This window comes from Denticeps clupeoides, chromosome 12, assembly GCF_900700375.1.
Source record: "Denticeps clupeoides chromosome 12, fDenClu1.1, whole genome shotgun sequence".
Taxonomy (NCBI): Eukaryota; Metazoa; Chordata; class Actinopteri; order Clupeiformes; family Denticipitidae; genus Denticeps; species Denticeps clupeoides.
The window spans coordinates 4370554-4383657 of NC_041718.1; the positions used below are offsets into that span (position 1 = coordinate 4370554).

At 41.1% G+C, this 13104-nt stretch overlaps 1 protein-coding gene across 2 annotated transcripts; it reads left to right on the forward strand.

Annotated features, from left to right (window-relative positions):
• The first annotated feature begins 378 nt into the window (after positions 1-378).
• On the forward strand, positions 379-12229 carry kctd6a (potassium channel tetramerization domain containing 6a). 2 transcript variants are annotated; one of them, XM_028999515.1, is made up of 3 exons: positions 379-517; positions 760-884; positions 8880-12229. In XM_028999515.1, the coding sequence occupies exons 2-3, from the start codon at positions 858-860 to the stop codon at positions 9564-9566; spliced, it is 714 nt and encodes a 237-aa protein (XP_028855348.1). In that variant the 5' UTR covers positions 379-517; positions 760-857; the 3' UTR covers positions 9567-12229. The 2 variants fall into 2 exon arrangements, with proteins under 2 accessions (XP_028855348.1, XP_028855349.1); XM_028999516.1 differs by adding an exon at positions 8511-8609 and having other exon boundaries at positions 384-884.
• The last annotated feature ends 875 nt before the right edge of the window (positions 12230-13104 follow it).

The window sequence follows — 13104 nt, forward strand, 5'->3', positions numbered from 1 at the left end:
TACAATTATATTACAAAGTATAACAGATTTCTATTCTTGGCTCTTTTTATTTAATATAGTGGACCAATGGTGTTCAAATTTAATCAGATATTTGTGTCATGTTCATAAAGATGGGTCAGAAAAAAGGTTAAATGTTTTAATTATTTTGTCATAAGAGCAATATTGCAGTGAGATGTTGTTTGACGTCACGTATTATACATCATGCGCAAGCAAAGGGGACAGTGTCACTTGCAGCTCTCACCAGAGCATTTGTTTGCGTAACATGGCCTTTTATTTTCAACGCAAGTTCCCTTCGTCGTATAATGAACGTCTTCGACGACTCTGCGGATTACGTACGTTACGTAACGTTACGTAAGTTACGTAAGCGCGCCTCCGCAGTCATGGCCGCTGGCGACGCGCACGGCGGGCGGAGCCTGGCGCTCCATTCAGGCGAACGTTTCGCTTTCGGGGGGGGGGCGCGTACGGGGCAGGACGTCAACACTCCGGCGTATTTGTCGAGGCGCGGACCGGACTGCGGGTAGGAAATCTGCGCGCGTTATTAACAACACGAATGAATTGTTAGATTTGGCCGAGGCCACGGCCAGTCGCACAGAGCGGGTCTGGATGGACCCGTCATTTGATTTAACCTTAAATTATTCATATTTGTCCATTGTTGTCCGTGTCCGCGTGTGAAATATTTTCAGTGATGGAACGATGAACGTGCTGTGGTCGACGTTCCCACGATTCCCAGAATTGTAAATTCCCCCTTTTACGAAACAGCGACTTTAGTGGAACCGAGACTAGCGTGGAGGCCAGAGAAGCCCGAAGAAGCGCGGCGCCCTCCACCCTCCACAGCCTCCTCCTGAACGTTCGGGCCAATGGATAATGGAGACTGGGGACACATGGTGAGTGCGGGGAGAGAGTTGGGGGGCCGGGGGGGCTGCCTTCCACGCCGGCACAGATCTCACCTCTTTCGGGATACGTATCGCGACATGCGCCTCACGACACGAACATATCGCGATATGCGATTCTCTGTATTGCGATAGTCTGCAGTTCACTGAACATGTAAAAAAAAAAAAACAGAGCTGATGCACAAGATACCGTGTTCGATCTGTGTGGACCACGTTACATTACTAATTTCAACACGAAACAACATTTCAACTTTGCATAATAACACACTGAACTAGTGGACACCAAAAATGCATAAGATTGGAAAAATATATATATTTGAGTGGTGAGCAGTAATGCAAAGTTGTACAGCACCATCTACAGGAGTGGAGGTTGTAGTCGCACGCTGACTCTCAGGTCTACTGACCTTACTGAAGAAAAATGGTCGACAGCGCCACCTGGTGGACTACATATGTATACAAATATAGCGATAATTGACGTCCCTGGATCGATACGGTATTGCTATGTAAAATATCGCAATATATTACTGTATCGATATTTTCTAACACGTAATTAAATGTTTTATTGTTATGTCTTGATATGCTGAAGAATGAGATAGGCATATGACGTATTTATGCAAAATGTGACGGCTTATGCAGTTCATAGACAACGTGTTTAATTTTATTGTTTTTCTGTTTCATGTAAAAAAAAAAAAAAAGTTATTATTAAAGGACCATAGTTCAGTTTCTTGACTCAACTAGATATCCCAACACTGTCCCCTGATTCTAGATTAAGATTAGAAGGGCTCATATCACAAGAGGAAATTATTTCAGCTATCTCATCATTGCAATCTGGTAAATCCCCGGGTCCTGATGGGTCCCCTGCAGAGGTTTTATAAATCATTCTCCTCATACCTTGCACCACAACTAGCTTTGGATTTATCTGAATCTTTTAAGCAAGGTAAGCTGCCCGCATCATTTAATGAGGCTCGCATCACCCTCATAGTAAAGAGAGATAAAGACCCAACAGATTGCTCTTCAAATAGACCAATCTATCTTCTCAATGTGGATGTTAAAATCCTTGCTAAAGTCTTGGCTCGCAGATTATAGAATGTTCTACCCTCAATTATATCTATTCTTACTTAAACATTCGACGCCTTATGGATATCCTGTACACACCATCAGAGGGGATCCCTGAGTGTGTCCTGTCTTTGGATGCTGAAAAGGCTTTTGATCGTGTGGAATGGGAGTATTTATTTAGAAAAATTCAATTTCGGCCCAAGTTTTATCATTTGGGTTAAATTATTATATTTAAGACCCATTGCCTCAATTCTGACAAATGCTCAGCAGTCTCAACCATTTGGCCTTCAGTGGGGAACTCGTCATGGGTGTCCTCTTAGCCCATTACTCCAATAGCAATTGCATTCCACAGTTGTAGGGATATATCTGGGATTTGGAGGCAGGGAGAAGAACATAAAGTTTCCCTTCATGCAGATGACCTTCTACTTTTTATATCAAATCCAATCTCCTCCCTGCCACCTGTACTGTCATTGCTCAATGAATTTAGCTCTTTTTCAGCATATAAGCTGAATTTGATCAAAAGTGAACTAATGATATATTATTAGTTCATAACAACGGTTCTGCACAATTTTCCATTCAACTTAGTGAAAAATCAGTTTATCTATCTCTGTATTACAATTACAAGGAAACATAAACACCTTTTTAAAGAAAATTTCATTAGGTTGTTGAGCCAAACCAAAAGTACTTGGGACAATGGTCACCACTGTCCATGTCCCTGGTGGGACGCATTCATGCCATTAATATGAGTATTTTTCCTAAATTTTTATATCTTTTCCAGTCTGTACCTGTTTTTATTCCCAAATTTTACTTTGGTGCTTTAGATTCAATTATATCTTTTTACCTTTGGAAAGGTAAACATCCACGATTGAATAAGTCCTTACTTCAAAGATCTCAAAGACAAGGCGGCTCAGCTTGGCTCTGCCTAGTTTTCGTTTTTACTACTGAGCAGCAAACATTTGATCTGTCATCTTTTGGACATATTTTCATAATCAACCTAATCGACCTGCCTGGGTGGAAATGGAGGTAAAGTCTGTAAAAAATCTCTGTCTCTGCTAGGGCTGCAACAACGAATCGATTAAATCGATAAAAATTGATTACTAAAAGAGTTGGCAACGAATTTCCTAATCGATTCGTTATGTCGCGCGACATGGAGACGTTTGATTATTTAAAAAAACTTTATTTGAGCGTGGCGCGGCGTGAACACACTCAGTCTCTCTCATGCACAGATGCTAGCAGAGTTTGGCGCCTCATAGACAGCGCGGAGAAAAAAAACAAAAAAAACGAGCGGAGGTAGAGGACAGATACATGGCGGAGGCAGAGAAATCTGCGCGAAAGTCACTACAGAATCCTACTTTTGTTCCGTTTTGAAGTGAGGAACGTAATGTCCCTGGTGCTGGTGTTTAACTCGCCATGGAGGAGAACTAGACGGGGACTTACAGCGCCACCTACAGGTGTGGAGGGGGGATGAAACAGCGTTCGGACTGTTCTCTGCGTCTCCGCGTGGACGACTCGCCTATTGTGTCCCTGAGCAAGACACTTAACCCTAAGTTGCTCCAGGGGGGGACTGTCCCTGTAACTACTGATTGTAAGTCGCTCTGGATAAGGGCGTCTGATAAATGCTGTAAATGTAAATGTTTACCCGTCATCCAGCTTGACTGGCATGACAAGTTAGCGTGTTAATAACAGTAGTAAAGCAGGGGTGCTATAGTTACTTTGCATTAAATGTTTTTATTCACTAGCCTTTTTTGGACCATTCATTTTTCAATCTGTTGTCATGTATAGCTACACTGCAAAAAAAGCTTTTCTTACATAGTAATTTTGTCTCGTTTCCAGTCCAAATATCTAAAAAATCTTAAATCAAGATTACTAGACAAGAAAAATGGCATGAGAAAATTAAGTGATGCTTAAAACTTCTGTTTGAGATTATATCTCATTAAGATTAGTTTTCTAACGGAACAAATGTAGGATTCTGTAGCGACTTCCCCTGCTGCTGAACTCCCTTCTTCCTCCTCAAACTCTCCAACATGTTTGCGTTTCAGGTGCTGGATCATTGCCGTGGTGCTCCCATGCCATGTCGCTTTTGCATATTTTCGCGCAGATTTCTCTGCCTCCGCCATGTATCAACCTCCGCTTGTTTTTTTTTATTATTTTGCTCCGCGCTGTCTATGAGGCACCAAACTCTGCTAGTATCTGTGCGCGAGTGTGTTCACGCCGCGCTCAAATAATTTGTTTTTTTTTTAATAATCAAACGTCTCCGAATCGATTAGGAAATTCGTTGCCAACTCTTTTAGTAATCGATTTTTATCGATTCGTTTGTGCAGCCCTAAAGCTTAAGCATCATGGGAACTTTGTGAAGAGCAACAAGTGTCTACGACCACAGACAATAAATAAAGTGAAGTTATTGTCACATGTGATGCACACAGTGAAACTTGTCCTCCACATTCGGTGAGCAGTGGGCAGCCATGACAGTTATGCACTACTTGTGCACTGAATGCATTTAGAATGTATGTAGCTTGTTTGAAAAAGCAAAAACAGTTGCCAAAATCGCAATCGGAATATTTGTTCAAAAAATCGATTAATTATGATTTATTATCAGCCCTAGTTCTCAACTTTCTCAACTTCAAATGAGAGACACTTTCTTGCAGGTGCGTACAAACACTTGACATACACTTTTTAATGTTTGAATGAGTTACCAACAGTTTACTTTGAATCGGATTGAAAAGGAAATCGGTGGTATTGCATATCTCCAGTGGAAACTGCCCCTGAACAAATTCAACTGCAGTGTAAAGATTCGGCAAGGCAACTGAAGCACTGCATGATGGGATCTGTAGTTTGTGTGTTTTCAGCGCTTCATATCGCCGGGCCATAAAAATAGATGTATATAAAATGATCTTGCATGATGTGGCTGTAGCGCTGCGAGTTTGACACCCCAGAAACAGTCTATAACTCACAGCAACATTTGCATGACTTTTACCCTGATCACAGTAAAATGTGATTGTGGCACCCCCCTCATAAATGCCTGTCTAGAACTGCCCCGTGTGCTGTGGGGATATTTTCTGTGGCAGGAACTGGGTGACAAGTCTTCATACAGTAGAATACCCAGATATAGTTTTATCTGGTATACGGTTATGCTATGTTAATGTATCTGTAAAATGTTTGATATACAATTTCCTGCCGTAGCGCCTTTGCTATGGACACGTTACACTTACATTTACAGTTTCATTTAAATTTACTAATCAAATTATATACTGCAATATATACCATTTACCGTCTATGGTTAAATTGATATTGCAATATATTTTTATACCATATTGCACAGCCCTAGTTCATAACAAGAAGTTCTGTTTTGGCTTCATCAAACAACTGGATTTTTTTTGTCTTGCACTCTGAGAATCCTTAATGTACTTTTTTGGCAAACTCCAAGCAGGCTGCTGTCTGCATTTTATTTGGGAGTGGCCACTCTACTTTAAAGCAAAAAGCTCATTTCTGCTTTTATATCGGTCTTGTTGGTCCCCTAAAACTGTATCTGAAGCCTCTTTCTGCAATTCAGCCTTGGTGCAGAATTAAAGCCACTTTTAGCCAGTCCCACAATGAGATTTCCCAGGACGCGCCGATTCTGTGTGTGTGTAGCTTTAAATGCTGTGAGATGGGAAGTCGCAGGTCCATGACATTCTGCAGTTTTGCAGCAAGAGGTGTGAAAGGCCAGCCATTTGTTTGGGACCACCCGCTTTGTCTTTGCGACACCCCCCGAAACAGGACACGGCAAGGGCGTGACAGGGCAGAAACAACTAATTCTGATTGGTCTGTGGCAACTTCCTGGGAGTCAAATGTATAAAATAATTTTCTCTTGTGGTCTCTGGGCACTTGCCTTTCCTTTCCATCGGGAACTGAGGGATTTTCCCTCCAGTTTCTGGGCCTTTCTTCTCTTCCTGTTTCTTCGGACTTTTTCTTTCTATTCCTCTATCTCTTTCTCCTTTTTTTACATTTTTTTTCTGTAACATTGGTACCTTTTTTACAGACAATATTTACATATAACTGCAATAGTAATCTACTGGTCAACTGGTCTTAGACCAATCAGAATTTGTTGTTTCTGCCATGTCATTTCCCTGTCGGGGGGTGTCGCAGCCCGACAAAGAAAAAGCCCTGGGTGCCAAACAAATGGCTGGACTTTCACACCTCTTGCTCGGGGGAAGGCCATTTGACAAAGATATGGAGAATGAAGGTGATGACGCAAGACAAAACTGGACCTGCAACTTCCCATCTTACAATACTGATGAGGAGGAGAGTGGCCTATAGAAGTTGAGGGGGCATTCGTGGAATTTGTGAAAATCATCAAAACCATTCACCAATCACAATGTTTGCCGCAAACAGGAAGTTTTTTTTTACTCACTGGTTCTTCAGAGTCTCATGTGACTGACCTAAAAATATATATTTGTGCTCATCTTTACATTCAATCACTGAGCAACTGACATGCCTCACATGTTTTCAAGCAATTGCGATTCCATATTACCATTTCTAGACACTGCAGGACCATAGACAGGGTATGGGAACTTGTATTAATGTTAATAATACTAAGAAATAATAATAAGAAAGTGACATTTTCATAAAAGGGAGCCTGATTGGTGGAGTCTATTAGCTGTGGTTGATGTTTTGAATGGTTCTCCCATCACTGGGTTCCTTGTCCCCTTTCTTCCTAGATCACTCCGTTTGATTGAGTGGTCAGATCTTGGGAGGGTCCTGGTGGTTCTAAACATCTTCCATTTCCGAATAATGGACCTATGACCTTGTTGAATACTTATGCACCAATTGTGTTTAAATGTTTTAATTTTTTTGTCACTTTGCCATTATGGACCATTTTGTAAAAGAGAACTATACTCAGATCCATTTTAGAATAAGGGCAGTGGTAGCCGAGCAGGTAAGGATACGGACCCATAATTGGAATCCTGAAGAGCCAATGTACCATAGAGGTGCCACTGAGCAAAAGTACCATCCCTGGGCAGTGGCTGCCCACTGCTCACCAAGGGTGATTGTTAAATGAAGAGGACTCATTTCGTTGTGTCACTGTGTGCTGTTATTGCTGTGTTTCACAATGACAATCACTTGACTGAAGTGAAGGGGTTGAATATGCTCTGGTGGCACAGTATGTTGTATGTAGGCAAGTCAGTTCAAATAAGACTGATGCATGTTGGGAACTCAAAGCATTTGGTTATATATAGCAATAGCTGTTGAGGGCATAATCCTGTGTTTATGTCCATTTGTGTTTCCAAATAAAGCCAGTCTATTTCACAGTTGTATCCTCCATCTCATCTGTGCTATATCTTGAGTAGTCTGAATAAATAATTGTTTCGTTCAAGGCTAAGATAACACATCTTGTTCAATTTTGGAAATTGCATATTTGATTTGGTAATTATTTACTTTACTTGTCACTTGCAAAATGAGTAGAATTGCAGTTACATCACAGATAGCTTGTACGAAAATTGCATTTCGCATTGAGGATTGTGATTCTACCACTTCAGACCAGAACACAGAGCCTGTAATTCTATGTCTGAGAAAAAAGTAATTTCCGTTCCATCAGATAAAGGGGGCTCTGATTGCCTTGAATCACAGAGATATGCACCGTGCAAAGTGTATTGGATTTTTCAGGTCAGAAAATGTCCTTTTAAGGATTCTTAGAACTGTCATTATGTTGCCCGTCTGAATGAGAATTACTGGATTGGAAAAGACTTTCTTAGCAGCTTTCTCTGTTTATCACATATTATTTATTGCTTAATGTTTCTCAGAATGCTTAATGATTATGTCTCTTTGTGCTAGAATTAAATACAGATGTTTAGTCCAGGGAGCTGTAAAACAAACTGGAATAGCACCACAGATCATTTTCCAGAGACATTTATTTGGTCTTATTCTGATTTGCATATTTAATCTTATTACATACTCCGTGTTAGCAACATTGTGATCTAATCAATATAAAGCATCATTTGGATCTTGCTAGTATGTGTTTCTGTCAGCTAAACCCCATTGTATCACATAAATGCATTTATTTCTAAAATCATCATTCAGGCCAGGTCAGGGTAGCAGGAAAGTGTGCTTGCAAAGCTAGACATGGTAGAAAGAAGCATACTAATAAAACAACCAAACCCTGTGAATTCTGTGCAACCTTGTAGTTTTTTCCTGGTTTCTTTTTGGAAGCATTCTGCAAATTTGACCAATACTTTTGTGATGGTGTACTGTGATGGTGAATGTTTTATATGTGTTTTAATATATAGCTAATATATAGTTTATATACTATATGAAAGAAAAAGTGAAGTGATTGTCATTGTGATACACTGCAGCACGGCAGACATTTACAGCATTTATCAGATGCCCTTATCCAGAGCGACTTACAATCAGGGACAGTCCCCCTGCAGACACTCAGGGTTAAGTGTCTTGCTCAGGGACACAATAAGTGGGATTTGATCCTGGGTCTTCTGGTTCATAGGCGAGTGTGTTACCCACTAGGCTACTACCACCCTGTATATCGCACACTGTGCACACAACTAAAATGTGACCTCTGCATTTAACCATCAGCCTTGGTAAGCAGTGGGCAGCCATGACAGGCACCCGGGGAGCAGTGTGTGGGGACGGTGCTTTGCTCAGTGGTACCTTGGTGGATCGGGATTCGAACCGGTAAACTTCTGATTATGGGTCCGCTTCCTTAACCGCTAGGCAATACATATAGCAATACATAGCTTTTATATGCATGCACTCGCTAATCAGGCTTATCACAGAACAGGCAGCTACATTTACCAACAATAATTGCTTTATCAGACAATGGTGTTCATACAGTTGCCCTTTAATGAAGTTTAAGTACCATAATCCACCGGTTTGCCCAAATATGCTCAAATAATGGTTACATTTAATTTGAATGTATTTCTTCTAATATTTGTGTCTTTACAGATGACCGATCCAGTTACTTTGAATGTGGGTGGCCACATGTACACAACGTCCTTGTCCACCCTACAGCGCTTCCCTGATTCTATGTTGGGTGCCATGTTCCGAGGAGACTTTCCAACAACTCGAGATGCCCAGGGCAACTACTTCATTGATCGTGATGGGCCACTGTTCCGCTACATTTTGAATTTCCTCCGAACATCAGAAGTGACTTTACCGTATGATTTCACAGAAATGGACCTCTTACGAAAAGAAGCAGACTTTTATCAGATTGAGCCACTGATCCAGTGTCTAAACGACACAAAACCACTTTATCCATTGGACACGTTTGAACAGGTGGTGGAACTCTCCAGTACCCGTAAACTCTCAAAATATTCCAACCCTGTGGCTGTGATCATCACACAGCTAACAATTACCACCAAAGTCCACTCGCTGCTTGAAGGGATCTCCAACAACTTCACAAAATGGAATAAACATATGATGGACACCAGGGACTTTCAGGTCTCCTTCACGTTCGGGCCTTGTGACTACCACCAGGAGGTGTCCCTCAGGGTGCACCTTGTGGAGTATATCTCCAAACAAGGCTTTACCATTAGAAACACACGAGTGCATCACATGAGCGAGCGGGCCAATGAGAATACTGTGGAACACAATTGGACATTTTGCAGACTGGCTCGCAAAGTGGAAGACTGATATGATTGCACTAGTGTTGTTTAGTTGTTGTCATGTAACTGATTGTGATGTTCAGAAAAGTGATGTGTTCACTCAATGCCCCATTGAATAGCATGTATACGTAGCCACACAGTCCTCCAGCAGACTACACTGTAGTATGATCATTAATAGATGTGGCCCATTCCTTGTAAATATCAACTCCCAATTTTAAAGAAATACGGCTTTTGTGTAGAACACCATCATGAGCAGGACAAATGAACTTGGAGAACTAAACAAGAAAATTAATACCCTGAAAATGAACAGATTTAAGAAGAAGGTTACTTTCTAGTTAATTGTTCAACAGACTCTCTGTAATTGTGCCACATATGACTTAAATTGGATTAGCAAAGGAAATAGATATTGGTTGAGCAACTGCAACACTTTAATATAGTAGTTATTCATCTTTTAGTTTAATTTATAATGCAAGTGTGTGTCTGATACAACCTACTTCCTTAAATGGATTATTACTCACACAAAGAAACCAAATGCCATGGTCCTGCTGAGTCTCAATAAAATAGTCACATGTAAAACCTGAATTCCAAAAAGGTTAGGACAATGTGTAAAATGTAAATAAAAGCAGAATACACACATCTCATAACCCATAATTTATTCACAAAAAAAAAACATAAAATCTAACATAATGTTGCAATGTTGCAAAATCGTGTTGAATTTGATGTCAGCAATATGTCTGAAAAATGTTGGAATTGGGCCATGTTCAGCACTGTTTAGCATTTTTTTAAAATGTCAGCATCCTGGAACTGAGGAGACCAGATGCTGGAGTTTTGCTAAGGAATGTTTTCCCATTCTTGTCTGATACCAGATTCTTTTGGTGAAAGGTATGAACTGCAGAACCCAGATTCTTCGAAAACTATTTTTAAAATTGAAAATGTTTACGTTTTCAAATATGATTGTTGCCACAGGACATGAGTATGATTACCATAGTGTAACATCGCTGTTTCAAAACAGTTTGAAGATGTCTAGGCATAGAGTTTATGAGTTTTCGTAGTGGAAATTTGGTCCCATTATTGCTTGAAATAGGTTTCCGACTGTTGAAGAGTTTGTGATCTTTGACGTATTTGACGTAATACATCTTTGACGTATTTTTTGTTTTATAATGTGCAAAATTTTAGGTGAAAGATCTGGGTTATGGCAAGCTAAGTCAGCACCTGAAACCACAAGATCTTCTCTGAAAGAGACGTTTCCTGAAATAGCAGTAATCACATGGCATCACCATGTTTTTCACAAGTCAAGGTCAAACATGGAATACATTTTAAGGAATACTTTGGTAAGCTTTATAATTCTTCCAACAGAAGGTCTCTCTACTTTTTAGTCCAGAGGACATTGTGTCTGTGATTTAATAAGAAGGATGTCAAATTTGGACTTGTCTGACCATAGAACACTTTTTAAATGAGTCTTGGCCCACAGGACACATCACTTCTATGTTTCCTTCTTGCATGATGGTTTTAGATGGCTTCTACGGGTGTTGAAATGAATCTCATTACATTGCAATTCAGACATGGGCGATTCTGCATCGATGCAGTGCAGAAGGTAATCGATTATATCGTAATGATGTTGCTTGGTGATTTTGTGGTGGCGGCATAAGAATTCTAGTCTGAAAGTAGTGACTGTGGCTGCCTGATCTGAGTACAGCTGTGCTCTGGATGTTCGAAATGAGTGCCCTCTGAACATTATATGCTTTTATCTGTTTTATTAGCGTTTCACTGGTGTTTGCTTGACACTTTTTAGCGATCTTCGGGATTTGGCAGAAATCGACGGCAAGAAAATGTTGCATGCAGCAGCTATTAACACAATCATGCTGATGCTGAAAAGTGATTCAATGTCGTCTGAGGGCACAAAGACCATGGCCAGTCACTAGTGCTTTGCATTTTGTGGTTGAGTGAATTGTCAGGGCTTTTAAGCTGCCTAAACATTATTGGCATCCTAGATGCTTATTTACTTCCACACTTGCTAGTGGATTCAATAGATAAGTGTGCATTGGAAGGGGTGGTAGTTGGAGCGAGGAGCAAGTTAGCGAGAAATATGATTCACGCATATTCACTTTTAGTTATTTATGATCCGCCGTGCAACCTGCGTTCGAAGGGTGCGGGGTCACTACTGGTACCCAAAGTACGAAAGGTCATAGCTGGGAGCAGATCCTTCTCTTATAGTTCCAAAGTTGTGGAACGGCTTGTCTGTCAGTGTTCGGGGCTCAGACTCAGTGTTTAAATCTGTTTTCTCTGGCCTTCTGTTAAAATTCCAGACACAGTGTCAATTATTGAGTCCACTTTAATACACAGTGTTGAGTTCACCTTAGTTAGGCTGTCCTAGCTAGGGTACCGGGACACTTTTACACAAATGTACCACTAGAGCCACGTATTTCTGTACCGGTCGTACAATGCCACTGTCTGCTCCTGTTTCTGTATGTTCTCTCCGAGGCACCTGAATCAATCCCACAGATCACTTCCGGAGTCCAATGAAGAGACCACCAGATGGATCCTTGTCCCTAGCAATGAACTGCGAACAAGACGACTTAGCATGAAATGTACTTGTCAAAGTGTGAAAGGTGTCAACTGCAGGGCCTGTCTCATTAAGACATACTGTATGTGAGTATGGGCTATATAAGAAATAAATGTTGTCGTTATTAATCTGTCTGTCAGTTTTTTCAAAATAATCGAAAAAATACATAATTACTGACATATATTGGCCTTATGCACCAAGACATCTCCAGTTTCTCTGAATCTCTTGAGCCTCTGGCCATCTTTAGTTACAAAAGACTCTGCCTCTCTTAGACATCTCTTTTATAGCTTATTTCGCTTTCGGACTCCGGAGGGGGTGCTTGTGTGCCTATTACCCTGAGTGTGTGCAGCTGTGTTAGGCTGTATATGTATGCCGCTTTGTGCCATGTCCTTGTCTGGTTTATCTGTTTACCATTCGATGGACACATTGATGATTGACATCCCTGCTTAGGGTGATAGTAGCCTAGTGGGTAACCTATGAACCAGAAGACCCGGGTTCAAATCCCACTTACTACCATTGTGTCCCTGAGCAAGACACTTAACCATAAATTGCTCCTGGGAGACTGTCCCTGTAACTACTGATTGTAAGTCGCTCTGGATAAGGCCAACTGATAAATACCGTAAATGTAAATGTAAAATGTAAATGCTTTTCAACTTGCCAGACGGCACCGTTCCCCGGTTCAGGAATGGCCTCATGTCCAGCATGGTCCCAACACGTTACCATGTTCACTGGGCAGTCAAGGATGCAGCAGGGATATCCAGATAAGGACATGAGTGGGGCAGACAGCAGAGGATTAACGCCATGCACATGGGGCCAAAGGGGTTTGGCCGGAAGCCAGGATCCGGATGGACCCATCGGCACTCGCCTACAAGCAACCTAGGGGTCAGAGGGGGTTTGTTGTAAAAGTGAAGTGATTGTCATTGTGAAAAACTGCAGCACAACACACGGTGACACAACGAAATGTGTCCACTGCTTTTATCCCATTACCCTTAGTGAGCAGTGG